The sequence below is a fragment of the Tenebrio molitor genome, chromosome X (assembly GCF_963966145.1).
Source record: "Tenebrio molitor chromosome X, icTenMoli1.1, whole genome shotgun sequence".
Lineage (NCBI taxonomy): Eukaryota > Metazoa > Arthropoda > Insecta > Coleoptera > Tenebrionidae > Tenebrio > Tenebrio molitor.
The window spans coordinates 3,137,907-3,164,719 of NC_091055.1; the positions used below are offsets into that span (position 1 = coordinate 3,137,907).

The 26,813-nt window shown below is 35.4% G+C and overlaps 4 protein-coding genes across 8 annotated transcripts; 1 reads left to right on the top strand and 3 right to left on the bottom strand.

The window, feature by feature from the left end:
- Positions 1-24: 24 nt before the first annotated feature.
- Positions 25-3,839, top strand: LOC138139586 (FHIP family protein AGAP011705). The gene is made up of 6 exons (XM_069059894.1): positions 25-372; positions 446-636; positions 691-942; positions 990-1,942; positions 1,990-2,354; positions 2,753-3,839. Exons 1-6 carry the CDS (start codon positions 214-216, stop codon positions 3,185-3,187), a joined length of 2,355 nt encoding a protein of 784 aa, XP_068915995.1. The 5' UTR covers positions 25-213; the 3' UTR covers positions 3,188-3,839.
- A 5,437-nt stretch (positions 3,840-9,276) lies between these two features.
- On the bottom strand, positions 9,277-11,107 carry LOC138139588 (E3 ubiquitin-protein ligase MSL2-like). 4 transcript variants are annotated; one of them, XM_069059901.1, is made up of 4 exons: positions 10,288-11,107; positions 9,967-10,158; positions 9,711-9,776; positions 9,277-9,661 (listed from the first exon to the last, which is right to left on the bottom strand). In XM_069059901.1, exons 1-4 carry the CDS (start codon positions 10,996-10,998, stop codon positions 9,626-9,628), a joined length of 1,005 nt encoding a protein of 334 aa, XP_068916002.1. In that variant the 5' UTR covers positions 10,999-11,107; the 3' UTR covers positions 9,277-9,625. The 4 variants fall into 4 exon arrangements, with proteins under 4 accessions (XP_068916002.1, XP_068916001.1, XP_068916000.1 ...); XM_069059900.1 differs by having other exon boundaries at positions 9,711-9,765; positions 10,288-11,106; XM_069059899.1 differs by having other exon boundaries at positions 9,711-9,882; positions 10,288-11,105.
- Positions 11,108-11,232: 125 nt separating this feature from the next.
- Positions 11,233-14,166, bottom strand: LOC138139914 (solute carrier family 12 member 8). The gene is made up of 10 exons (XM_069060500.1): positions 13,871-14,166; positions 13,623-13,818; positions 13,394-13,574; positions 13,196-13,341; positions 12,825-13,059; positions 12,338-12,774; positions 11,983-12,282; positions 11,795-11,932; positions 11,553-11,731; positions 11,233-11,503 (listed from the first exon to the last, which is right to left on the bottom strand). The coding sequence occupies exons 2-10, from the start codon at positions 13,809-13,811 to the stop codon at positions 11,341-11,343; spliced, it is 1,968 nt and encodes a 655-aa protein (XP_068916601.1). The 5' UTR covers positions 13,812-13,818; positions 13,871-14,166; the 3' UTR covers positions 11,233-11,340.
- Positions 14,167-19,326: 5,160 nt separating this feature from the next.
- LOC138139838 (E3 ubiquitin-protein ligase Siah1-like) lies at positions 19,327-26,404 on the bottom strand. 2 transcript variants are annotated; one of them, XM_069060379.1, is made up of 6 exons: positions 26,170-26,404; positions 25,591-25,645; positions 22,391-22,678; positions 22,146-22,321; positions 20,433-20,689; positions 19,327-20,376 (listed from the first exon to the last, which is right to left on the bottom strand). In XM_069060379.1, exons 3-6 carry the CDS (start codon positions 22,650-22,652, stop codon positions 20,196-20,198), a joined length of 876 nt encoding a protein of 291 aa, XP_068916480.1. In that variant the 5' UTR covers positions 22,653-22,678; positions 25,591-25,645; positions 26,170-26,404; the 3' UTR covers positions 19,327-20,195. The 2 variants fall into 2 exon arrangements, with proteins under 2 accessions (XP_068916480.1, XP_068916482.1); XM_069060381.1 differs by lacking the exon at positions 25,591-25,645.
- Positions 26,405-26,813: the final 409 nt, after the last annotated feature.

Genomic DNA, 26,813 nt, shown 5'->3' on the forward strand with positions numbered 1-26,813 from the left:
TGGTGACGTAGTGTCACGTGGGCGCATGACGTAGGTTAGCCTATCCTCAAACCGGAGAAAGTTGTCAGCCAAATATGTGTAAATAGAAATACCAGCATACATGTTATCTGTGGTCTAAATGAAGTGTATTAAAATGAGATAAATACTGTATTGAATTCGCGTTGTTAATTAGAGTTGATGGAACGCCACCGATATGCTATTTCTGCGGGGTAAATGAGATCTATCGCGATGGACAAGTTACGCAGTTACATTTTAAATAAGCAGCCCAGGGCTTTGATGAGCAGCACCGAAGAAGAATGCGACCCACAGGCCTGTTACGACAGTTTCAAGGAGCACTGGCATCAAGCATTGAAAATCATAAACCGCACACGGGTTTGTTTTGCTTTGTTCGATAGATAAAGTGAGGTTATGTCAAGTGTCAATGTCAAAAACCGTCGATTTTCAGCAATTACCAAAACACGACGACGTCCTCGGCGTCGTCAATCACCTAGAACAGATGGTGACGCTGCTCTTGTACGACGTCAAGAAAATAGACCAGCTACGAGTGCCGATTTCGTCCTCCTCCCAATGCTTGGAGCACATGATGAACGAAAACATCTTAGACAAGCTGTTCGAGTGGGGCGTCCGCGCCGGAAAGTATGCAAAAGCGGCACTAAACGGCGACGCACGCTGAGTAACGTTGATTTACAGATACAAGAACGCGGTGAGTTGCGAGCAGTTGAAATTGTATGAAGTTTTGATCAGTCGGTCGCGACACGTCTTGTTGGTTCACGAGCCGTTTCTCAGGCCGATGCTGAAGCTCCTGACGTCATGCAAAGACGACCTGTTTTCCAAAGAAATAGAAAAATTGCTGGTCGACTTGTTGAACCAGTTGTGCGCACTGTTGATGCAAAACACCGATTTGATAGACCTCTTTTTTCAGACGAGCGACAACAAATCGAGGTACGGACGGAAACGATGAGTTTTGATGTTTTATTGGTCGATTTCAGGTTTATCATTTTTTTGCTGTTGATTCCGTTCGTCCACCGAGAGGATTCGATAGGGATGCGAGCCAGAGACGGTCTGTTGTTGTGCATGTCGCTGTCGAAAAAGAACAAAAACGTCGCCACTTACATAGTGGAACACTCAAATTTTGCCGTTTTAGCCGCGACCGGTCTAAACGGTCTGTATTCGTTGTTACCAAATGTTTTAGACGATACATCTGTACCTGACTGGCGGCGATTGACTCCGGACGACGTGAACGACATCAAGGGCTTGTCGACGTTCGTCACGTCTTTAGAATTTAGTAACGCTGTAGCGCAAGTGGCACATCCGACGATTAGGAAACAATTACAAGAATTCTTATTTGGCGGTTTTCTTGTACCCGTTTTGGGTCCCGCTCTTTTGCAAACTAACGTAAACGAGCAAGTCGCGGCTACTGCCTATTTAGAATTAATTTTACGCACACTTACGCAACCGGGTCTTCTCTACGCTTTGTTAAAATTTCTCATTAATATGGACTACGACGGCCACAGACTTTTGGAGATCTTGATACAACGAATTAATTCTGACGGCGAATTGTGTCTAGTTTCGCTATCCCTCTTCGAAACCATGGTCAATCTGAATTGCGAAGACATAATGCTCGAGTTGGTGTTCCAACACTTGCAACCGTGTCTCCACTTGATGTTGTCCCAAAGGAGGATGTTGCTGCCGTTAGATCCTCACTGTCAGAGTTTCGAAAAATTGCTTAATCTAGCTCCGACGTGTTGCGACTTGCCGAGCTCTCCCAGGAGCGACAACATTCACTGGAACCACTACGGCGGACAGCAGAGTTTGTGTGGAAAGTACCACGCATATCTGTACGACGCCAGGACTAAAATTGGCTCCTGTCAGTCTGCGTGTTCGTCCTGGAACAACACGTACACGGGCTGCGACGAAATTGTTCAAGATCTCACCACCACAGGTCGGTATTTCGTTTTTTTAAGTTGCAACTCAAACGCGAATTTGCAGAAGAAAATTGTAATAGTTTCTCGTCATTCGGGGAGAGCAGCGGCTACGAAAGTCTTAAATTGAAAGTGGAAGATTCCAACGACGACTCGACCGTACCGATTTGGCAGATATCGTCCAACCGAATCAGGAAAAATAATTTCTCACCGGTAGACTCCGGCGATCATTTGAATAGTTCCGGAAGCGCCGGACCGTTCCTCACGATTATCTTAGAAAAATTGAAAAAATTCTTGTCGAATTCGTTTTACACGAACTTGCACGTGACCGGCCTGATATCGAGGTTGGCGGTTTATCCTCAGCCGCTCCTCAGGACTTACCTCTTGGACGACAGTCTGGTGTTGCAACCGAACGTGCCATCGTTATTTCAAGTGAGTTATCGTTTATGTATCTGTCACAATAGTGTTATTGATAATGCTAGTGTTAGCCAGAATGTTAATCTTCAGAACATTGGTGAAACGTTCAACCCTTCACAATAATGGTGATGGTGATGTTAATGTTAGAAACGATGTTAAGAGATCCAGAAAATGTCTGGTTCTTTAACATCTACCAATCACCGTCGAGAATTTCACGCAGGCGCAGGCGCAGTGACAGTTCCCACCACGTTGACAGCTATAAGAGTAACATTCCGTTAACATTATTGTGAACATTGGACTACTAACATCACCATTGCCATCTCCACTAACATTATAACATTACCACTAACATTAACACTATTGTGACAGACCCATTAATCTGCACCGTCTGGTCGTTCATCTTGTTTGTTTAGATTATTGGATCGTTGAAACAAAACGTGGATGAGTACATGAGCAGACGCAGCGACGGTGCGAGTCTGGTCAAGTTCGCCAAGGACTTCCTCGTCGACAGAGAAACGAGACTAATAAACGCCAGAAGAAACACGTTGGAGAAGTCGAATTCGTTCAACGCCGAACCGGAGCCGTTCCAAAGGAACGAGCCCAAACGAAGGAGCTTAAATCTACCGTCCATCAGCAGCATGTTCGGACGCCGGCCAAGTCAGATCGCCGAAAACAGCGTCGCGATGATGCCCACTTCGGAGGAGTATAGTTGCAACTTGCTCTATCCAAAATTCAACGAGCCACAACACGTCGCGCTGTGCGCGGTTTTGTTGGACGAGTGGGTCAAGGAACTCGCTGCTCTAGCTCAAGAACACACAATAGCCCAACTTGCCGCCCTCTTCAAGTAGAATTAATAATGTAGGGTGACGGTGATTCGAAATTGATGTATCCGCTGGATGGATCAGTTTGAAATGTTGAGATTAAAATTTAACTTGTCAATTTCAATGTAACTATTGCAATATTCTCCTGTTTTTTTGTTTAATTCGTTGGTCTTGAGCAATCAAAATAACTCAACTATTTTGTTGACGTTTGTTTTTCTTCGTTACGGTTTCGATGTACTTTAGCAGTGTAGATTGCAATACACTTGAGGGTTCTTTGTGCTAGCTCAAAGAGAGTTTCCGCGTGTTGTTTCAGTTTTAAGTGATTCACTCTCGCCGTTCAGGCAACATATCTTCAGTCGAGACCTGTACGTCTTTTGTTATAGGAAAACTACTTGTTAGCAATTTTATGCGTGGTTGAACTTTAAGTAATTTTTCAAAAATGTCTGTGATCTCTATTTAAAAATAAGAAAATTTTTATACAACACTTTAATAAGCAATGTTACAACCTCATTGTCGATTTTGCTGTGTATTTTGGCTAATGATATATATATATAATTGTACATTATTTTATTTATTTTAACCATATTTCATTTTGCAAATGTTATTTTATTTCATAAAAATTAATAGCATATGGAGAGTTGTATATTATTTGTTTACAATAAAGTATACAAACATTTTAGTTACGGCATTTAAATCAGTTATGCAAATTAAAAAAGATACAAATGGGAGCAGGCTGCCGCGCGGGGTTCGAACTCGCGACCTTTCAGTTTGCATTTTATCCTGGAAATTGTGGGTTGCCTATTCGTTGATTTATTTTTTTATAATAATCAATTTTAACCAATTATGTATTTTGTTTCGATTTTATCGATTCATTACTTTTGTCTTTACTTTTTAAGCCTAAAACGGCTCTTGTCAGGGCCACAAGAGTATCAAAACGAAAGAAAGAAAAAAAGTCATGACATAACGATATTTTCGCTTTCACATTAAATGCAGGGCTCGGACCTGCCGAAGAAAAATAATTTCCAAGTCCTGATCTGCAAAACTTTGGCCTACTGGACGTTGCTGCCGCTTGGGTTGTTTCTTAATGTTTTTCATTCTTTCCCACATTCCATTATAAATGAAAATTGCTTTGATATTATTGTTTCAAACTCTCACCATCATCCCTGACATATACCATTTACGATTCATTAGTAAAACTAATTTACAGTTTCCTTTTTGTATTCAAACATTAATTCAGAAATTGTCTGAACTTTATTAAAACTTAAACAGTTCATTTTGGCTCCGACGAAATTATTCTTCCACTCTTTCCATCTTTCCAACATACCTCTATTATTGCGAGAATATACCAAGTCAAGTCCTTCATGTACCCCAACAAGAAGAAGTCGCACGGAAATTCTCTGGGCTCGAGGAGCACTCCCGCACACTTCACCATACACTACACAATATCTGTGTATTCATTATTCATTTTCACCAAATCAACACGTACACACCTGCCTTGTGCAGCCGGATAAAACTAACTAAAAATGCAATCTTCTCTACCTCGGTCGCAAAGCGAAAAAACTTTATTCTAAAAACACAATGTTTTGCGCTGATTTTACAAAAACTATTACATATTTCACGGTCACTGTTATTGGGTCATATAACTAGAAAATAGACAGCTCGGGGTGATAAAATACTGAAAATCTTTTGTGCAATTTGCCTAATTTGTGGCAGAGTTAGTGATAAACTTTCTTCAGCATTCGTTTTCAAACATCAAATGCGAAAATAACCACTCCGGGTCGTTTCAGAGCGACCCGGAGTCGATCTCGATGTCGACCCGGAGCCGACCAGGAATTGTCCCGTACCCGGAGCCGACTCGGAGTCAGTCATGTAAATTTAATAAAAGCACTTAACAGATTCGTCGAGAAGTCCCAGACAAAACCCCGAAGCGCAAGAAAACTATACAGTGGTATACAACGTATCTCAGAAATAAGTACATTAATTTTAACCAGTGACAGATCTCGTCAAGAACAACAAAATTGTTATGTACCATTTTTTTCAAAATCTAATTTTCTTTTCAGTACTTTATGCGCCCATAAGTTAACGAGCTGTCTATTTCCTAATTATATGACCCAGTACAGTGACCGTGAAATATGTAATAGTTTTTGTAAAATCAGCGCAAAACATTGTGTTTTTAGAATAAAGTTTTTTCGCTTTGCGGCCGAGGTGTAGAGAGGATTACATTTTCAGTTAGTTTTCTCCGGCTCCACAAGGCAGGTGTGTACGTGATGATTCTGTGATTTAAGCTAAAATTTTGTGATAATGTCGCGTTTATTTTTGAATGGTGAATACATAGATATTGTGTAGTGTATAGTGAAGTGTGCGGGAGTGTTCTTCGAACCCAGAGAATTTCCGTGCGACTTCTTCTTGTGGGGTTACATGAAGGACTTGGTATATTCGAGGTATGTTGGAAAGAGTGGAAGAATAATTTCGTCGGCGCCTTCATTATTGTATTCACAATAACGGCGGTCACTTTGAACACTTCTTGTAATGATTAGCAGTGTTCGAACAGATTTAGGCAATTTCATGAACGTGCGGCACCGTACTTGCAAGGCGTCAGGCCCAATATAATTTCACGATTTAATAATGGTTTGTCTGTTTTTTGAAGCAGTACAAGACTCGACAGATTACCTGGCGTCTTATGGTTTGAATATTGTTTCCATTATTATTTTTTACTTTACAACCTTATCGAATTTTATTTAAATAAATTCGCTAAACACTTGGGACGCCACCGGACATTGCTTCCGTCTCACCCTGAATAAAAACGGAACAAAAACTCGGCAAAGACCATACAGTCGACCTGTTCAGCAATAAACACCATCGCAAGTCGGATTAACTAGCATTATTCCGTGCGCTGATTGTATTTATAACATGAAACCACATCAATTGTGAGCGATTAGTCCAGGGAAAATAAAAAATAAGACTCGCCCCAGGCAATGTTTTCTTTTTTTGTTAATGAAATGCGACCGACGATGCACGCGCTCGACAAGTCAAACGGCCAATTATTTTTTCAACGGTGACACATTTATTCTATTTATCTGGTTAATTTGGTCAGTTGGATTTAAAACTGGTATTGTTTTGATACTTTTTTTGTCGCGTGTCATTCTCTCAGAGTCGGATTCAGAATTAGGCATTAGTGGTGTTGCGAATATTTCCAAAGTAACGGGTGACTATTAAAATTTTCACTTGGAGTTGGCTTTGAACGAGTTTTTACTTTTTCTGTTACTTTAGACACACGCAAGAACGAACGACAAATGTCAGTAAGTACAATTGAAACATAACCAAATTAAGGGAAAAAAACATTTATTGAAATGTCAAATTTGTTAATGTCCAAGGTGCAACGGAAAACAAAGAATAATCCATAGCCAACCCTGAGTGAAAATTTTAATAGTCACCCGTTATAATCGACTGATCGATTATTTGGTTGTAATAATGTTTAAATAATTATTAGATAAATGCATTTTTTTTATTTTTTTTGTGGTTCATAAGCTAAATCAGTGGTTACATAGACTTCAGTTCATTATTAGTTAGGTACCAATTTAATACAATTGTAATATATAATTATTCTGAGCCGGCCCTGCTTATAGACTGCAACTCAGTGCTTGGTTCTAGTTAGGGAACGTTTATGTTGGAGCTACGATGAGCGATAAAAGCGGCGATAAGAGCGAATTGCCATTTGAAAACCATGGCAGTTCGCTCTTGTCGCCGCTTTTATCGCTCATCGTAGCTCCAACATAAACGTACCCTTAGTCAGTGGTGGAGTGATTACTGATTAGTGATTGCTCTGATTACTTCATGAGAATTTTTATGGATTAATACACTAATTTTAGGAGACATTTTGCCATTATCTTAGGTATGGGCGATTCATTTAGGGTCAGTTTAAAATACATATTTATTATTAAAATTGTTTTAATTTAATATCTACCATATGTATGTACTATCGCGGCCATCCAAAAGTGAACGTTTTTTTTTAATAGTTTGATTTTTACTTTAAATCATAGGCGTCCTAAAATGTCAAAGTTTGACACTAGCGTTAAAAAAATTATTGAAACTATTTTTTTTTAAATGCCACATCTCACTCCGATTCAGACAGCTAGGGCTATTGCATAGCTAGAAGAAAATTGGTCGTTGGCTGCTGTGGCGAGAGAATTATTTTTTTTTTTTAGGTACATTGCAGCATCTTCAATATAAAGAGGCGTTGGCAAGAAAACAGGCTTGAGACGCCAATACGAATACGTGTTGGAAAGGTTTCTTTACTAAAGTTTACTTTCACTTTAATAATGTATGAATTACTTCTGAGCCTCATTTAAAAAAAAATATTTATTAAGTACAACTTTTTATTATTAAAATAGTAACGCCTGCTGCACGAACGCCAATGAATACAGCCTGATTTAATCTAACGAAAAATACGAAAATTTTGGCAAGCTATCGTTCACTTTTGGATGGCCGCGGTTGTACGATTCTCTTTTTCCCCTTCCATCCTTATCTTATCATTATAGGTCACAGTAACGGGCGCAGCAGTTAGCTGCTGTGCATAAGTTAGCAAAAAACAAGTAAAAGTTTTCTTGCATTTGTTTTTTCTTCTTCACTTATCACTTATCACTTATCAGCATCGGCGACGCAAATAATCCCTATAGGCGCGCGTAACGAAATGTGTGGCAAATCTTTCAATAATTTTAATTGGATAACTTCAAGGTTTAGGAAAAAAATATATCGAAATACACTGACCGGCAAAAAAACGACACTTTGAATTTTATTAATATAATTAAGTAATTCATTGTCTTAGAATTTTTTTTTATATCATATTGTATTGATAAGTGTTATTTAAGTTATTCTTTGCCAAAGAATATTCGACAAACAAAACATTAAACACAGCAAATACAATTTTAATGAAAAAAAAAGTAATTTTTTAGAAAAAAATTTATATTATAAAAAATTGCCAAAATTTGAACAGCATTTTGAATTAGCATCTCGTATTGTCAAATTAAATCTTTTAACACGCAAATCAACCGACAAAAACAACATGGAAGTAGCGCAAATTTTCTAATAATTTATTTAAACAAAACAATTCGGTTGCCATGGTGACCATAGCACTCCCGATCATTGAAAATATCCCAATTTAACTATAATAAAGAAAAATAAGCACGAATATAATTTATATAAAGAATTTATTAAAGAAATCATAATGAGTCGTTTTTTGTGCCGGTCAGTGTACATATATTGTTTCTCTATTAACGAGTTCTATTACGAGTTAAAATTATGTAATGTACTTATTTCTGAGACACGTATACGATTCATGAGGTTGATAACAATATTCAACGAAATATTAATAAACGAAGTGTATTCTTAATGTTTGTTCACATTTTTTTTTTCTTCAACATTAGCGCAGCTCTACACCTTTGACAGAAATATCTTAAATTTTTGTTGGGTTTTTAAACGTCAAATGAGTAAAACAGTTATTTTCGCAAAGTAACGGTGTTAACCACAGAACACTTGTTAACTGTTTTGTCGCGAAAGGTCGTCTTTAGCTCTATTTTACATTAAAGTCATCGCCTGTTATGAGTCATCACTAGTCTTCGGACAAAATAGTCCCAGACAGTCGGCCAGTAAAACTTTGCGTAATACCCCGCTCACATATAAACACGATTCAGGTGGTTCGCTTTAAATAAGAGGCGAACTAGCTGAATCGTGTTTATGTGAGCGAGGGATTACGCAAAGTTGTACTGGTCGACTCGTCGGGTTTTTGTCCTAAGACTCATCACTAGACTTGGCGAAAAATAGGGAGCGCGTCAAGAATACCTCCCACCATCACGATCCAGTGCAGTGCGTTCGTATTATAAAACGATCCACGGTTCACGCTCGCAGCGAAGAGATAGCGGTGCGACGCTGTAGCGGATTGGTGGGGAGCGCCAACTATTTTCCGCCTAACCCTACTCATCACTTTTAATTCTATGGATTTAATAATAATGATGTATCACTTTAATGTGTGTTTATTTAAAAAACTACATTTTTGTAATTTTGAATGTATTTTCTTTGTTTATTAATTAAAGAAAAATATTACAGCAAAGTGACGGCAGTGAGGAGCATTGTGACAATTTATTTGCGCAAATTTTAACTATAAACTTGTAAGATAAATAAAAATTTATTAGTAAGCCGCAGTCCATCTCTCTCCTATAAACACAGAGGAAACGTAAAATAGATATATATACAAATATATATAATATATACATCATAAGAACTGCTATTATGTCGAATATAAAAATATTTCCTATTTCGAACCAATTAACTATGCATTTAATATTCTAGCGTAATAAAAAAAATTAAAGAATCCTGAAGGTCAAACATCTACCACGATTTCTGAATCTTCATTAGATACATCATCTTCATCATCATCACCATCATCTTCTTCATCTAAAACTGGATTTTTCAGTAAAAGATTCGTGGTAACAGGAACGCCAACAACTACAAATTAACCATGATTAAAGCATTAGAACGCGATAAGTTTACTGACCATTATATGTTGTGAACTGTTGATTGAGTTGATCGTAGGTGTAGGGGGACTCCACCTTAAAATTTTCTATCTCAATATTAGGTATTATTTGCTGCTCTAAGACTGGTTGGTGTGAGTAATTTTGAGGTAATTGATATTGTACTTGTTGCATTTGAGGTATAAGTGGCCTGACCTAACAGTTAGAAGCAATTGGCTTTCAGTTCTTTTATACGTAGAAAAATTATTTCAACGCATCCTAACAACAGTGTCTACTTACTTTATTTCCATCGGGTCTGTGGGGATTTCGACAACCTCTGCACTTACATTCGACGCACGGCTTGCTGTCTACGTAACAGGGACACCGTTGGCCGCAACACGTTAATTTGCCAGGCGTCAAAGTTGCGTTGCCACATCTGCAACCCCTTTTTGGTTTTGCTGAACATTTAGCTGGTGGTTTTTTAAATACTGACTGAAATAAACCCCACATTAAAAAAATATTAAAATTTCCTCATGTAATCATCAAAACTGACAAACTTTCTCTTTATTTCTAGTACTACATACACAATTATCAAAATTTTCTTCGGTACAAACAATTTACCTTGTCTGCTATATCTTTTTTAACTTGAACTGTCTTTGGTTTACTGTCTGTGATCTCCTTCGATTTTCTTTTGATGGTAATTTTATTCCCCGTCCCGGCAAACATCACTGAATATAACGACGTCCGATTTTTGTTTAAACTAGAGTTTATAACGTTTTTTGTATTGTTCACATTTGCTAACTGGAGTGTCTGTGTTGAAGAATTTGTGTACACGCATGGTAAAATGCTGTACGTTGACTTTGGTAAACCCCCTTTACTTTCATAATCATCTTGGAAGGCGGCGCCTTCCCTGATTAACCCGATTAGATTTCCCGCACCTCTTTCTACGCCCGTCGCAGTCTGTTTTTTAGCCGCTTGCTCTAAAAGTCCCTTAAATATCCCGGATTTGACTAACGCTATGCACATCTTCTTGTAACACTGGAGTAGAATACGTAGATTCTTATTGTCACTGTAGTCACTACAGTCTTTACACCATAAACACGCCGGTTTTATTTTCTTGCGTCCACCGATGCATCTTCTACAAAGGTGATGTTGACAACGGCCAACAGCTGGAGTTAAAGGGTCCACCAACAAATTTCCACAAACAACACAGCATAAAGAGTTTCTCAAATAGGGTACCAAGCGATACAGATCTTGCCAAGTGTTGGGATTACTAGGATTTGATTTCAGTATTATTTGATTTGTTGTCACATATAAACTTGTTGAATTCATTTTTAAGAAATATTCTTAAATTACAACATCACAAAAATATTGTTTAACATTTTAACTGTCATCTGTCAACAAGATTTGAAGATATTTGAAGTTAATAACAGATACCAACCGGTCATTTTCTCTCTCACTCCCACACAAGCGTTTCCCATTTGTCATTTCACTCTCAACTGAAGATGCACTAAACAAAAAAACCCTAACGTCACATGAGCTGTACAACCAATTAAAAAAACGCGGTTACTTCAAAATGTCAGTATAATTAAACATTAATATTGATATTTCATAATTACAAAAATATATACAGTTAGTGTTGTAAGTAAAGTGACTGAATTTAGTTCGATCATATTAGTCGTCGATGGACACCATATGTCCGTGTACTGTGGCCGACTGATGATAACGTCTGCGGTTTGAGAAGTCTTCATTATCTTCATTTAATTGTGACGACGTTACGTCCAGCCCCGGATGAACAGGTGTAACGACGATTTGTTCGTAATCATACACTCTTTTTCTGCAACTGAGTGTTAAAACAACTGGTCAAACAATTGAATTGACATTACCCCATGCATCTAAGGATCACGGTTTTCAACCACTTAAAGAAGCGAAATTCCGATGCCAAACCAGGCTTCACAGCGGGATTTGCAGTGCCGATGTACAACCACACCAAGAAAACGGCACTGATGCATACGATAGCATAAACCCAGTTGACCAGGAACATCATGAAAATCTTCAAGGCCGCCTAGAAATGATACAAATTTGTTGAAATGATCAAATTTGATTTGACGCAAGTAAATTTATTTACCCCAAACAGTGAAAACCAGCGGTTGCATAAGTTGGAGTACCAGTTTTTCGGTTTTGAATGGATGTGTGTTTTTGGAGCGATCGGTACTGTCTCGATATTTTCGTCGGGACTGCTGGGAGACCCCGAGTTGGATTCGCCCTGCACCAGACAGGTCAAAAGATATAAATTTAACTAAAATGTGGGTTTACCCTCAAGGTTTTGTGTCTTGTGCGTTCAGGAAATAGCCTGTCCAAGTCGTTGTCGTTATCTGCAGATTCGACGTTAAAAGTTTGGTGTATTCTTGGATGATCAAATCGTTGTTCTCTTTGGTGTTGTATATCAAAAGTTTGTGCTAAAGCAAAATATGAATAATCTATACATGCATATGTCAATAAATAAGGCATTGTTACAATTGGTGCTAACGTATTTATTTCCCTTATAAAAATAAAGGTCAGTGTTACAGTTGCAACAACTGCCATGGAATACAGGGGAACTTTATTTGGTCCTCTCTGTAAAAAAATAAATTGAGTAAAATTGTTTTTGTTTTGTTTGATTGTGTTATACCCCCGTTCCTAAAATACTGATTCCCGGAATTACGTTTTCTAAAGATATGGATTGCAAGACGCGCGGAGTTCCGTACATGGCCCCCAAACAACTGGACATTGACGAGACGTAGAGCCCAGCCAGTAATAAGACACGAATGGCAGACACTTTGGCGGCAATCATGAAATCAGTGAGCAACACGTCTCTACGACATGTCGCACCTAGGAACACAACGAAAACTAAATAAAGGAAGGTTCCGGTGCTTATAGCTGCTAATGTTCCGTTTGGAATATTTGTTGAGGGAGCTCTCAGGTCACCGCTCATGTTGATTCCCGACAAAATGCCGGTAATTGTGGGAAAAAACACGCCAAAAATGGTAAACCAACTGTAGTCGTCTTTGTAATCTGACCACATATTTTTGTTAACGTTTCCTTCCAACCACCCTTCGAATCCGTTGTCTATAAAACATGCGTCAAATGTGAATCACAATTGGTGGGTTCAGTATTACCAACATCAGTGTGAACAAAGCTGCCAACCATGAAATCAAGTCCAGCCAAGAGCAGTATCAACAAAAGTATGAATTGGAGTTTTATTACCCATTTGACACCAGCAACGTTAATCACGCTCAGCAGTAAAACAGCTGCCCCAGCTATAATTCTTACAGCCCATTTGGAATCGCCAAACCCAATTAGTTCAGCCATCGATTCTCCAAATCCAAGGACATTTAAAGCACAACCCACAGCCTACAATCGTTTGTGAAATTACAAAAAAAAAAAATAGTAGGAAGCTATATATTAAATGACGGTTTAAAAATGAAGTTTTTGCAAGTTTTGAAATGTCAACAATAAAAATGGCGCATAAAAAATAATTTTACAATACCTGTCCAAAACAGTATAGAAGACCTAATGACCCTCCAAATCTTGAGCCAAGCACATGGGCTATGACAAAATAAACTCCCCCACTTTCAATTCTACATCTTTCACATATTCCTACAGCTGAGAGTACAGAAATCAAGGCGGTGAAAACTAAAAATGGGACACATTTAACTGAGTGGGAGCTGCCAGTTGGTTAATTTACCGGTGGATAAAATAATCAAAATAGCACTACATATCCCAGCCTGCCCCACAATCCATCCTGACCTTAGGAACACAATGACTCCAAAAATGTTAATCAAGCATGATGTGAAAACACCATCCCAAGTGCCAAACAAAACTGGTTGTGAAATGAAAAAATTAGATTTCCACCATGGTACATCACCCTAAGAGTATGACATTAGTTTTGAATGGTGAATTTTGACACCATGTACCTGTTCTTCAGCAAAGAGTTCATTAGCCCCTGAGGCTTGGTGACCACCTGCTCCATAATCATTTGACAGATCTACAAAGCCACTAGTGTTTGAACGAACCCTTTGTGCTGTCTCTGAGCCTAAACCAAATCTTGACCAATCGATGTTTGTGTCCCTGTTGTTGTCGCGGTCTCTGCTGTTGGATTCCATTTTAAGCCTAAAATAATACACTGTTTTGACATGTTCGAAATGAAAAACAATTGACAAACTTATAGACAAACAGCTGGCATGTTTTTTGTTATAAATAATTAACGTAAAGATAAGATTCCGCCTTAACCTGTACCTCAGAAAATTGTTATCGATTGTCGAGTCTTTACATTATCTTGTTATCATATGGTTTTTATAAATACGAGTCTGACGTTCACCCAATATCCCATGTGTCATCACATCACATAAATATCACATTCGTCCAATCAGATCACATTTGCGAAGCCTCAGAACGATCACAGATTACGATTACGGCAACAGTACAGATTGGCTGATAAACTTTAGCCATCCCGTTAATAACAGAGAGAGATAGAGAACTTGAAAGGCTTTCTTTTATTATTCTGCATTGTCGCGTTCTGCAGATGAATTGACTACGTAGTATATATAAAAACACTTTTTTAATAACCTTGGTCGTTGGTTATTTTATTTCAATGCAAATGTCATTTTTTACAATTGTTTATACAACGCTTAAGAGTAGAATTAGTCAAATGCAGAATCTTGCAGGGAAGCCGATGTGCGACGGCTTTTTGAACAAAAAAAATCAAGGTGGTTGCCCCTACTGCCCATATTACACCCTGTGTTCTGTGTATTACACCCTCCTGAAAGGAAACGCCCGAACGTTCGTAAAATTACGAGAAAAAAATTGGCAAATTTGACACGTTTCTCGCGCCGCTCGATGCTCCGGGATCTTTTTGCCGGAGTTTTTTTTTTTTTTAATTACTGGAAGAAAGAAAACTCATTACTATAATCTTCTTTATGATTTGCTCATTGTTCAATTAAATTAGGTTTTAAAATGTTTTCTCGTAAATTTACGAGCGTTTCGGGTAGGTATTTCCTTTCTGGGTGGTGATTAGGGCATGGCAGTCGAGGCAACCACCCTGATTTTTTGTTCAAAAAGTCGTCGTACATCTGGCGACCTCTCCTGGTGAGATGCAAACTACAATTAATGACAAAAAATCCTTGTTAGAATATTTTCTGCATACTTAAGAATAAAGCATTGAAAGTCCAAAATAAACATGATCGTTGTTGCAAAAGAAAATATCACGTGGAATTTTTAAGAAAGTTAAAATCTCTGTTTTAAGTACCTACATAGGTAAAGTTTGTCCAGCGGGAGATTGGTTGACATAAAAATCACTAAATTCTACATAGAGAAAGTAGTACTCAGCGCACGTAAAATTTGAAATATATCCTTCAAGCAGTAACATTTTTGCCCTCAAATTATGCTCTAATTAATGTATTCTAGTGCATTTTGTAGTGTTGGGTTAATTTAATACAATTTAGAATCTCCCAATCTCTCGCTGGACGGAGTATAGGTACATCATTAAAATTTACAAGACAAAATAATTTTTATATTTATAGTAGGTATTTGTTTTAATAGATGAGTGCGATGCCCTACTCAAAACAGGTACATTTAAAAAAAAATTGCTCCCTTATTAACTTTATTAAGCACAGTATGGCATTTAGTTTAATATCATTGAATTCCTGCTTTCGAGACGCTTCCCTTGAGCTATAAACAGAACACCAACTTTTTTAGTTTTCAAGAAAATCGAAAAAACTGGAAAAAGTTTAGTTTTGTTCGACAAAAGCATATTCAATCGACTATTGCTCCCATATTAGGCATCCTATGTCATTCAGTTTGACACAGTTGGATTCCTCTCTTCGAGGTGCTCGTTTTGAGCTGTAAAAATTATACATAAACCCTCTTAGTTTTCTAGAAAAACATAAAAAACTAAAAAAATGGGATTTATTTTTTCTTCAAATATGCAAATATTGGCCATCCCTTCCTTATTAGCCATAAGAATCATACCTCAATCTTCTTAGTTTTCTAAAAAACGTAAAAAAAACTAAGAAAACGAATTTAATTTTTTCTTGAAATATGCAGATTCAATCGCCGTATCTCCATTATTAGTTAGATAGTTAGATATGGCATGACATTGAATTTTACATCGTTGAATTCCTCTCTTAAGACGTTTCTTTTGAGCTATTAAATATCATTCATATCATTCTTTAACCCTCTTAGTTTTATACGGCAACTACGAGAGCTCCAAGGAACCAATAAATGACTGAAAAATCTTTTAAAACTATTTTAGAAAGGTTTCCTTTGCGATTCAATTAAAGCAAATTAAATGAAATAGGACAGATTTTGAAGATTTCCCAAAGGAAATACATACATAATTTACTTTTACTTAAGTGTGTAAAAGGTGCCAAGATATGTAAATGTTTATAAATCAAGTAAAAATTAATTGATTTGCATCTTTCGTAACATTTCTTCACTTTGCTTTTTTGTTTCCTTTCCCGATTCCCATGTACTTTTGTTATTATTATTTTTTTTTTATAAATGATAGCATACCTACTTACTAATTTATGAAAATTGAAATTTAACTGAAATTCACTTAAACGTTAATGTATTCCAAATATATTAACATTTTATCATGGTGGTCAAGGTAAAAAATTAAATAAAAACAATTTTCAAAATTACCTAAGTGTTTGCTTTATCAAAATTTTATTTTAATGATTTTACAATGTATCTTACAAAAATTGAAACTCTTACTTACTCAAATGAAACAGGAATCTACGAGATTCCAAGAAACCGATTTCTCATCATTATGATCGATAAAAAAATCTTTAAATCAACAGTAGCAAATCTTAATTTGCATATATGAATTAAATTAATTTTGTTATTGCCTTGCTAGTACATTTAGGTACCTTAAATAGGTAATCATGTTCGCACAAATTCGGCTGGATTACGTCGTTAGTAGACCAACATATTAACGGGCATATCTCAGAAATTATTGGTAGTACATAAATTTTTGTAGAAGAGGTTTTGTTTAAAATTTAATAATCTACAAAATTGGTGTAAACAGTTTTTATCGTAGGAACAATTCTAAATGTGTTATTGCCAAAAATATTCTTCTTTGGACCTTCTCAGTTGCACAGAATCACCGGCGCAACTGGGCCAGGTGCGCAAAATGTTTATGTACACATTTAAGTCTATAAAATTACCAAGTATCATCATTTTCATCACAGTAACTTGCGAAGATTGTTCTACTTAATATAAAAAATATTACGTCTTAGCATCCAATATTAATGTATCGAAGGGATGAAAACAAATTTTAGTTGTAGACCTAAAAAATGTTTATGATCATGAGTCATGACAATGAGAATGTCGCGTTATCAGTGATGTTCAGTTGGTTTAATGTGTGTTCTTTTGTACATTAATTTTAACCCGTGACAGTTCTCGTCAAGAACAACAAACTTTTTATGTTATGTAGGTACCATTTTTTCGAAATATAATTTTCATTTCAGGATTTTATCTCCCCAAAAACGAACGAGCTCTTTATTTTCTAGTTATTTGACTCAATGACAGTGACTGTGATATAATAGTTTTTGTAAAATCGGCGCAAAACATTGTGTTTTTAGAATAAAGTTTTTTCGCTCCGCGACCGAGGTAGAAACAAGAGGATTACATTTTTAGTTAGTTTTATCCGACTCCACAAGGCGGGTGTTTACGTGTTGATTCTGTGATTCAAGCTAAAATATTGTGAAAATGGCATGTTTATTTTCGAATAGTGAATATAGATATTGTGTAGTGTATGGTGAAGTGTGCGGGAGTGCTCTTCGAACCCAGAGAATTTCCGTGCGATTTCTTCTTGTGAGGGTACATGAAGGACTTGGTATATTCGATCCCAAGCCACAACAATTCGCAATAACAGAGGTATGTTGGAAAGAGTGGAAGAATCATTTCTTCGGCACCTTCATTATTGTACTGACAATGACAGCAGTCACTTTGAATACCTAATGATTAATGATCTTAGATATGGGCGATTCATTAGCGATTATTTTATTTTAAATTTTTTTAAATACTACTACCTAAATGATTCATAAAAAAATTGGTACCTTACATAACAATTTTTTTGAGAAAATGACAGATTTTACTTCAAAAATTTAATTTGATTTTTAATGTAAAAATTTTAATTGACCTCAAACAAAAACAAACAAACTTCTAAAGTTAACAATAAAATTTAATGCAAATGTTGAAATTGTCCCCCGCCAACCATTTGGCACTCACTTTGTACACTGCGCTCAATAATGTCAGGGCTTATTGGTTCCATTTCAGTGCGAATTCTTTGCCGTAAATCTTCTAAATTGTTTGGTCTATTAAAATAAAGCCTAGATTTTATATAACTCCATTGAAAAACCAAATTGCATCAAAAATTAAATTATATTCTGAAGTAAAATTTGTCATTTTCTCAAAAAAATTGTTATGCAAGGTATCAATTGTTTAGCTAGTAGGAAGGTCTATCAGAACGAGAAGAAAAAAGTGGAAGTTGTCATTTAAAAAAATTGGTGATGACATCATTGCGCAAAAACTAGTGTCATTTAAACAAATTGCAGGTCACAAGATGGCATTTTTCGAAATAAAATCGACCTGTGCGAGCGATTTTCTTAAAAACATCATATTACGCTATTATGAATTTTGTTCCAAACTTTATGTTGACACCCCTGTGCTAGCATAAAGAATGTTCTTGTATAGAAATTTACACCGCATCATTAACAATAATAATTATTACATATCTAGTGTGTTATTTTAAATCACAAAAAAGTAGAATATGCGAAATGTATTACGTGAAATTAGTTGCCCTAACATGTTGGATAGTTTTGTTTATGTAGATAAAATTATTACGGAGACTGTTCTGGTTGTGCGAAAACTTATACCGAAACACCAGAATTGATTTTTTTGTTTTTAATAAAATGTGCTGGTTTTTTGTTTTTTATAAAGTGTACAAATATAAGAAAAATTACAAACTGAAAAATAATAAATACAATCGTCAAAAAAATAAGGATTCATTTTGACCTTGCCAGTTATGTGTGGGATAATTTTAGGCTACGCTTGCGAAAGAATGAGAGATTGATACTTTTTACAATGTACTTTTCTCACTTGGGATTTGGTAGTTCGTTATGCAATTTATTATAGCAGATTTGGTGTAAAATATCTACCGAAATTAATCGAAGTAGATTTTGTATTGATGGTTGTCTAACATGCAGCTTCCGTTAAGGCTGAAACATTTAAATTATTTAAATAATAGGGGTCGGTATGGTTTCAAATGTGTACTTATAATTTTAATGGTATTAGTTCATATTTTGTAAAAAAGGCATCAAAACAATGAAAAAAGTGTTACATATATATTTATTAACGATAAAAATATGTATTTATAAGATATCTGACTCGGTTTAATTATGTTTTAATGTTCTTTTCAAAAGAAATTCTTGAACGAGATATATTCTTTTAAATGTTGAATTACTATATTATTAATGAAATGTATTTAGGTTTGCTGTATAACAGCGATCAGTGGTCAGATGGCGACAGTAAGGTATTGTCATTTCCATGTTTGAGTAGCAGATGTCGCTTTTGAGCAGACGTTCAGATGTTTTACCGGTAGGATAAAAAAGCGACACGTTTTACAAAGTTAAACAAAATTTATTGCATATTTTACAAAAGCAGAAGCTAAGTAGAGAAATAAACATCATGTAATTCAAAAAATACCTACAAAATAATTAAATAATAAATAGTGCCCATTATTATAAATGTACAAGGACAAATTTATCGACTAAAATAACAACTATATTAAATAACGACTTACGACAGTTTAATACTAAAACCCATACAGCTAACGAATTCCACAAATTGAACACACATAAGTTAAATTTAGTTACAATGAAAGTGACACTAAATATTAAATAACAAATACAGAGTGAAAAATATATTACAGATTTGAAAACCAAGTGAAATTAACATATGCGAACAAATTCACTTTTTTATAATAATGGTGCTCATAAATCAATACTGTCACTACAGAGATGGAAAAAGTAGTAAGTTGTTAAGACGAAATGTATTTGTTTATCACAATTTATTAGTTAATGCTTTGTTGGGCTAAACTAGATGCTCGATATGATCAACTCAGAATTATTAACACATGTAACATTGAGGTAAGAAATTACTGAATTGAAATTATTTTGATTAAATTTTATTTCATCATAACGAAACTCCATCAAACACAGTCAGAACAAATATAATAATTAATCTAATGTTTAATATTGCCTAGTCTCCGTAAGTCAGCAATATACAAATAAAATGCGTTTCAAGCATTTACAGATAGTTGTTATAACTTAACTCAGTACAAAATGTTTAATATATTATACATGATTAAAAAACAAAAAAATGACTTATCACACAAAATTAAAATGAAAACAATATTATTATAGGATATGTATATTAAAACGTAACGTTCTAGTTCGGAAACAAACTAAAACTGAACTAAGAACTGTTTAGCATACTAACGAAATGGTAACATTAATACCCAAGTTTCCATTATCAGCGAAGTGTTGGGCGATGGAATTATCAAAAGCTAAGCAATCAGACGCCATGATGGCAGAAGCGACCCCCTCATGGCTGGACCTCGGCATGGCTTCCCAGATAAGGCGACGTCGATTTCCGTTCAACTCCAATCTAGATCACACCACAATCAAGAAAAAAATCGATCTACCCACAACACATCGACTAACCTATAAGCAAAGTGTTCAGCCTGCTTTCGGGAGCCGATAAGTTGGACGATCGCGAAGAACTGAGTGTGGCCGTCGTTCTTCTCCTGTTTCTCCAGCACCAGCATGAAGTGATGGCCGAAACAGCTCTGCATCATGACCCAGTCAACGGCACCGGCTAGGTTTATCTCGGTTGCCAAAAACACGATGTCCTCGCCGTTCAGGGTGGTTATGTTTTTATGGGAATGTTGCAAATGTACCATCACTTTGTCTAATTGGCCCTAGATGTTCCCACAAAATTAGTTACGGTGCAAGAATGTTAACACCGTGCGCTATCTTCCATCCAGCCAAAACAATCGCTTAATTACTCACTACACGCGAACCATTCCGTAGTCATTCCAGATACTTATTCATCATTTTAAAAATATTGAATGTATGGCTTGTTCGCGGTAATACGATTCTCAGAGGTCGCATACTCAAACGATTCGTATACGAATTACAATTTTTAATATTTACACGATCAGGATTTGAAATTCGATAAAAATAAACGCGAATGCAAAATTTTACTGTCCGTTTTTTGTAACACTTCTACACCTTCGAAAACTGAAGATTCTGATGTATTGGTTAACACTTGAAATTTAAAACGATGCCAACATAAATATGAAAAGCAGAGTCTTTTGAATTGAATCTTATTTGAAGAAATTTTAATTTATAACATTTTTCTTTACTTTTCAAAAATGTATCTTTGTGTAACGAGTAAAAACTGATGCATCATGATTTTTATATAAATTTTTAATTAGTTTAAGACGTAAAAAATAATTTATTACGAGACAAACAGTCCACGATCTAATTTAACGATTCTCAAAAAAGATCTAGTAATTTTTAGGGTTATACAAAATGTTTTTAGTTCAGAAATTAAAGAAAAAAATCCCAGATTTTTTTCTCTGTTTCAGATTTAGCAAATCTATTAACTTTATTTCACACCGAAACTGGGAGGTGAACAAATTTTATCATTTTTAATCATGTATTTATGCTATTATATAAATGGAAAAATCAGTTACGTTGTGGAATTTTTTGCATTTTTAATTGTATTTTGCTGGACCTATTTATAAATCAGAATAAGTGGCATCGCGGTAGGCATTGGAAATTCAAATTTACGTTGGCAGCAAGACCCTTGCCAATAATACCCTAGATTCGACGCTGTTGGTATCCTTGGCTGTTAATTTGATTTTACCATTATCGATGGAATCGTTTTTTGTTTATTTTCTTGTTATAGTACTTGGAATTTTTTTGTTTCATTAACGAAAAGTGTTAAAAAAGTGTATTTTTTAAGACACATTGCGCTGGATATTTTTACATCCAGTGAGTAAAGTAATAACGGTTTCACATGTTTTGTAAATTTTGTAACATAACATAAAGCACACTTTAGATAATAATAATCCACGCCTACCGCGATGCCACTTATTCTGAATTATACTAATACAGTAATTTAACTTATGTAACATTATAGAGCTAAAAATTCAGAAACTTATACTTCACTAGTAACATTGATTTTTTTTATGTTTTTTAAAATAATATTTCGGACATGTTAAAATCTTAAGAAATCTAATTTTAAGAAGTAAAAACATGTCTGGATTAAATAATACTTATATTTTAGTTGTACCTCTTGGTAATGCGATTACCCATAGGTTTTTTTTTTCAATTTTTTCGTTTAAATTATCTAGTGTCGGGACTCACCTGCCAGGAGCAGGAAGCACCGGGACAGGGACAGCTGTACGGGCGAAATTCACAGATTTCTTCGTGTTCTGCCTTCTCGTTCAGCCCCAACGACATTCTACAGCCTGTGGACTTGTGCTTGCACGGGAACATTAGGTTGTTCGCGACCTTTTCCATCGCCAAATTTCGAATGTTGCCTGTTAGAAACGACAAAACATACATGCGTATAAGTATTTGAGTCGATCGGACCGAGATCCGAGCCTTACCAAGAGTTCCTCGGCAGGTTGGACAGCAGGATAATTTCGGACGACAACTAGCACAGACCAGATGTCCGACTTGGCATTGCATTATAGGGGGGAGAACAATTTCAAAGCAAACAGGACACTCGAACAGTGCAGCAAGTTCATCGGTTAGGGTACCAGGAGTTGTACCACCAGGAAGGGTTGGCAACTGGCATGTGGAGCTCGAAGAGGCGGAGGTCTCTCCACTGCTGATACCGCGACGTTTATGACCAATTACTTGAGCCATTATATTGTACGGAGTTTGATTAATCGCTGTAACAAGACAGAAAGAAAAGTAATATTGATTAGAGACTTAAGGAACACGATAACACCTATTGGTATATACTGTAGAGGCACAACCGGCATAAAGGTATACACAGTACTGTAAAATCTGTGGACTCTGTTGAAGTGGGACATCTTGGCTTGATGCAAACTCACTGTTCACGACCTTTACGGTAACTAACGACACTTGAGGTTGTTTCGATTGGACTTCTGTTCTTGTACCCCCCATTACCTCCAGTGAGTCACATCACCGTAGCCAACTATTTGTTCAAGTCATCGACTAATCGTAAAAAACTAGACAAATTTTGACAACAAACACCAAATCTTCAAGACATGAATTTTCTCAAATTGTTTTCAACACGGCAATACTTTCAATTTCGACTTTTACATCGCGGGACCAATTTAAATCACTCGTTCACTAGATGGCACCATCGACATATATAGATATCTATATGTCGATGGATGGCACCTATGTACAATTCAATAAAGCAATACCCTCTAAGGCCGAATTTCGATCACCATTTTGATTTTATATTGGTATTTTTTATATTCTCGATTATCGAAATAATTTGTGAAAAATATACAGACAAAAAGATTCTCACATCTGACGCCTCTTATATCTATGCCAAATCGATACACTATGTGATAAATCTGAATATCGATCAAGCGGATCGGCTTCGGATCGCTCTTTCTTTGGAAACAATATTTTACCGAAATACTCACTCAACGGGTATCCTCCGACCGTGGCTTTTGTAAGTTTAAGAAGAATGCTTCCGTCCTTCATTTTTAATCTTAAATTAGGCATCTTTTGCACTTTTAAAATATTCAATTTCACACAAGAAAAACTTTAAATCTATACCGTAGTTTCAAAGAGCAAACTACCCGCCTACTATAAAAAATTGACAGTTCCGAGGGCTGTGACGTACACAGAAAACAACTGAGAGCTGACAGGTGTAATTTTTGTTGAAATAAAAGAAATAATTAAGTCTTATTTTACAACTTTTGTCGTTGGAGAACAATCCAAAGTCACTTTTAGTGGTTGTCTATTTTAATTTTTCTCTTAGCATGGATAAGTCTCGACTACTGAAAGGTGTAATTTTCTACAAAATCATTCAAAAAGTGAAAAATTACTAAAACGCTCCTTTAAACAAAAAAAAAACGGATGATCTGAGTGATTATACTTATTTATTTGTTTATTTATTAATGCATCGTATAAAAAAGTAACTTAAATTGTAATAACGGTAAATGTTCCGCCACTGATACACATTAGCCAATCAGATGACATTTTAAAAGTTTGAAGCATATGATTCGCTTTTAGTTCGACACGTGACTTGCTGTGCTATAACAGTTTATTGTTACATACGCGCCAAAAAATAACCTTCATCTAAGTAATTAAAAAAAAAACCATAGCGACCCGAAATTTGTAACGAGCTCTTGTACTCTATAACGCCACGGGTTTTATAAACGGTATTGTAGTTTTATTATGACATTCTACAGTTGATAAATTATTCTATTCAAATCTGAAACAGTCACGGCTTTATTCTTGTGTCGTTGCAAATTAACATTACAGTCGATGTAATTAAATGGTGTGATATTTATTTCATATTAAAATAATCTTTTGATGTAAGAAAATAATATCTTGAAGATGATACTGATGTTCTATGGGAACATCGACCTTGGCGACATCTAGTGTAGTCTCTCAAGTTGGTACTCCAATGGCAAAATTTGTCAAATTGTAATATGGGTTGTTCAATTACATTTATCCTCAAAGTAGGCGCTGAAGAGTCGATTGTGAAAGCACCACGGATTACAGATCAGCTGTTTAAATATAACCTCACTTTTTGCGTTGTTTGTGTTTTTACTTTGCAGACGGGCGAGTTCGACCCTTCAACGTCAACTTGGAGGAAAAATTTTAAAGAACACCGATATATAAAAACGGTTAATCTTGGAAAAAGTATTTTCATGGTTCACTGAGAACTACATCAACAACTTTGTTACGTTATTATGTAATTAAATTATGGCACTGCACTGTGTTACATATTGTTACAGAGTGGCATCTCAACGTGCAAAAAGAAATATGTAATTACGAACGTCTGAATGTTGGAAAACAAGAAAACATTTTTTGCGGTGGTAATGCTTGTAACGTAAGTCAATAAAATGATCGAAAACGTGACATCTGACCTATGGTGACGTTCCATAATAGTTTTTCCAGTAATAAAGTTTGAAAAACGTCAACATTGGTAGCAAATTTTATACAAGCGAAACTTGTAAAATGTCAATTTTGAAATCAATTTTACAAGAAATATTTTTATTTCCCTTATAGTGAGATTCTACTGTGTCACTCAAAAATTAATTGTTGGTGGATCTTTAAAAACGTGGTAAGAAATTGAAAAAATTCTATCTCGCGGTATATATAACACCTTCGTCATCAATACACTGAAGAAACAATAACGACAACGTATGTCTGTATTTTCTATGACTACTTTTGTTCTATTTCCAATTTGAATATTTGTAAAATGTTAATGTTGAAACTGTAGGTACAAAATGGTCTAATCTCGGCCAAAATCTTTTTTTTTTTAATTTTACCTATATTTCAAGCATGTCTGTGTGGTTACCTGGTGAAAATCAGATAATGACAGTACACTGTGTTACACGTTAGAATATAGTAGTGTCTCAACATACACCCATTATCTCAAAAACACACATATTTACGATTGTGGACCTTGTAAAATTATTTTGCAACTAGGATTGTTGAGGAAATTTCATTTAGAGAGTCAACAGTAATAAATTTGTTTGTGACCATAAAAACGTGTTGTTTTTATATGTTTATCTTCAAAAACAGTGTTTACTTCAGCAAATAAGAGTAAAAAAAAAACGAAAAAACAATATAAATGAAAACATACCTTATAAAAATGATAGAAATTTCTTCGTGATTAGTCCATCCGTAAAAATTTTTCTCTAAAACACATAGAAGAAACTCAATTATTATAAAAACATCTTTATTAATGGGTAATAAAAAATTGAAAAATTTCAGAGATATGACCTGAATTTGTACACAATGTGGGAGTTTGCAATAATTTAAAACTAAGAACAAAATTATAAAATACATGTTTTACAAATTGTAATGGTTTTCTGACTAAACAATTATATTACAAGACTCATTCATTACTTGCTACACATTTCCAAAAAAAAGTTGATACCTGCAGTAGTTTCTGCTTAATACATTCATAAAAGTGCAGCAGCAGCAAGTGGCTATATACAATTTTGTTACTAAGCAATATAAACCTGTTCTGATCTTCAAAAACCTCACTATTTAGGGGTTAAAATGACATCAACGTCTGACATAAGGGGACAAGTGGTTTTAATTACCAACACAATGTGCTAGTTTAATGTAGTTCCAATATCAAAATTTAGTCTTTATAGGCATTTGTTATGGCTGCGGTATCATTTTTACATCATGTAAAGTTATCATTATCACTTACTTTGTTTATATAATGATCCTAGGGATTAATAATCATTAACCAAAATTATATCTTGAAACCGTCAGTACGAAATTTAATTTTTCGTCTGCGGATATTCGGTCGGTCCACCATAATTTGATTAAGTTTTTTTGCACAATAATCCCTCCGAATTCGACAATTCACTAAAATATTTCCAATCTTCTCAGGAAGATTGACGCCATAACACACATATGACAGTCGTAGAATACACTAACTATAGAAAGGAAAGCAGGTTTGCCAACTGTACGAATGCGCATTACCGTAAGGCGATTCTTTCAATTTGAAAATAATTGTTAAAATGACTAAATCACGGACCAAATTAAAGACGAAAATGAATACAGTGAAGTGTATATCACATCCTACAATGAAGAAAACGAAACTTATGTTAGTGACTAAATGTGTTAATTATTTCAAAAATCCCAATTTAATTTTTTTTTCATAGGTCATGTATTGATATTTATGAAGTAACAAAGGAAATTAGTTTTGCAAATTTTTCACAAAACATTTCAATTTTTTTTTTTATATCTTGCAATCGCAACTTGCAGTTCATTTCCGAAAAATTTGGAACTGAAATCGTGATTAATACACTAATAATTTTTTGTTTTTATTATTCCGTTTTGCATAAT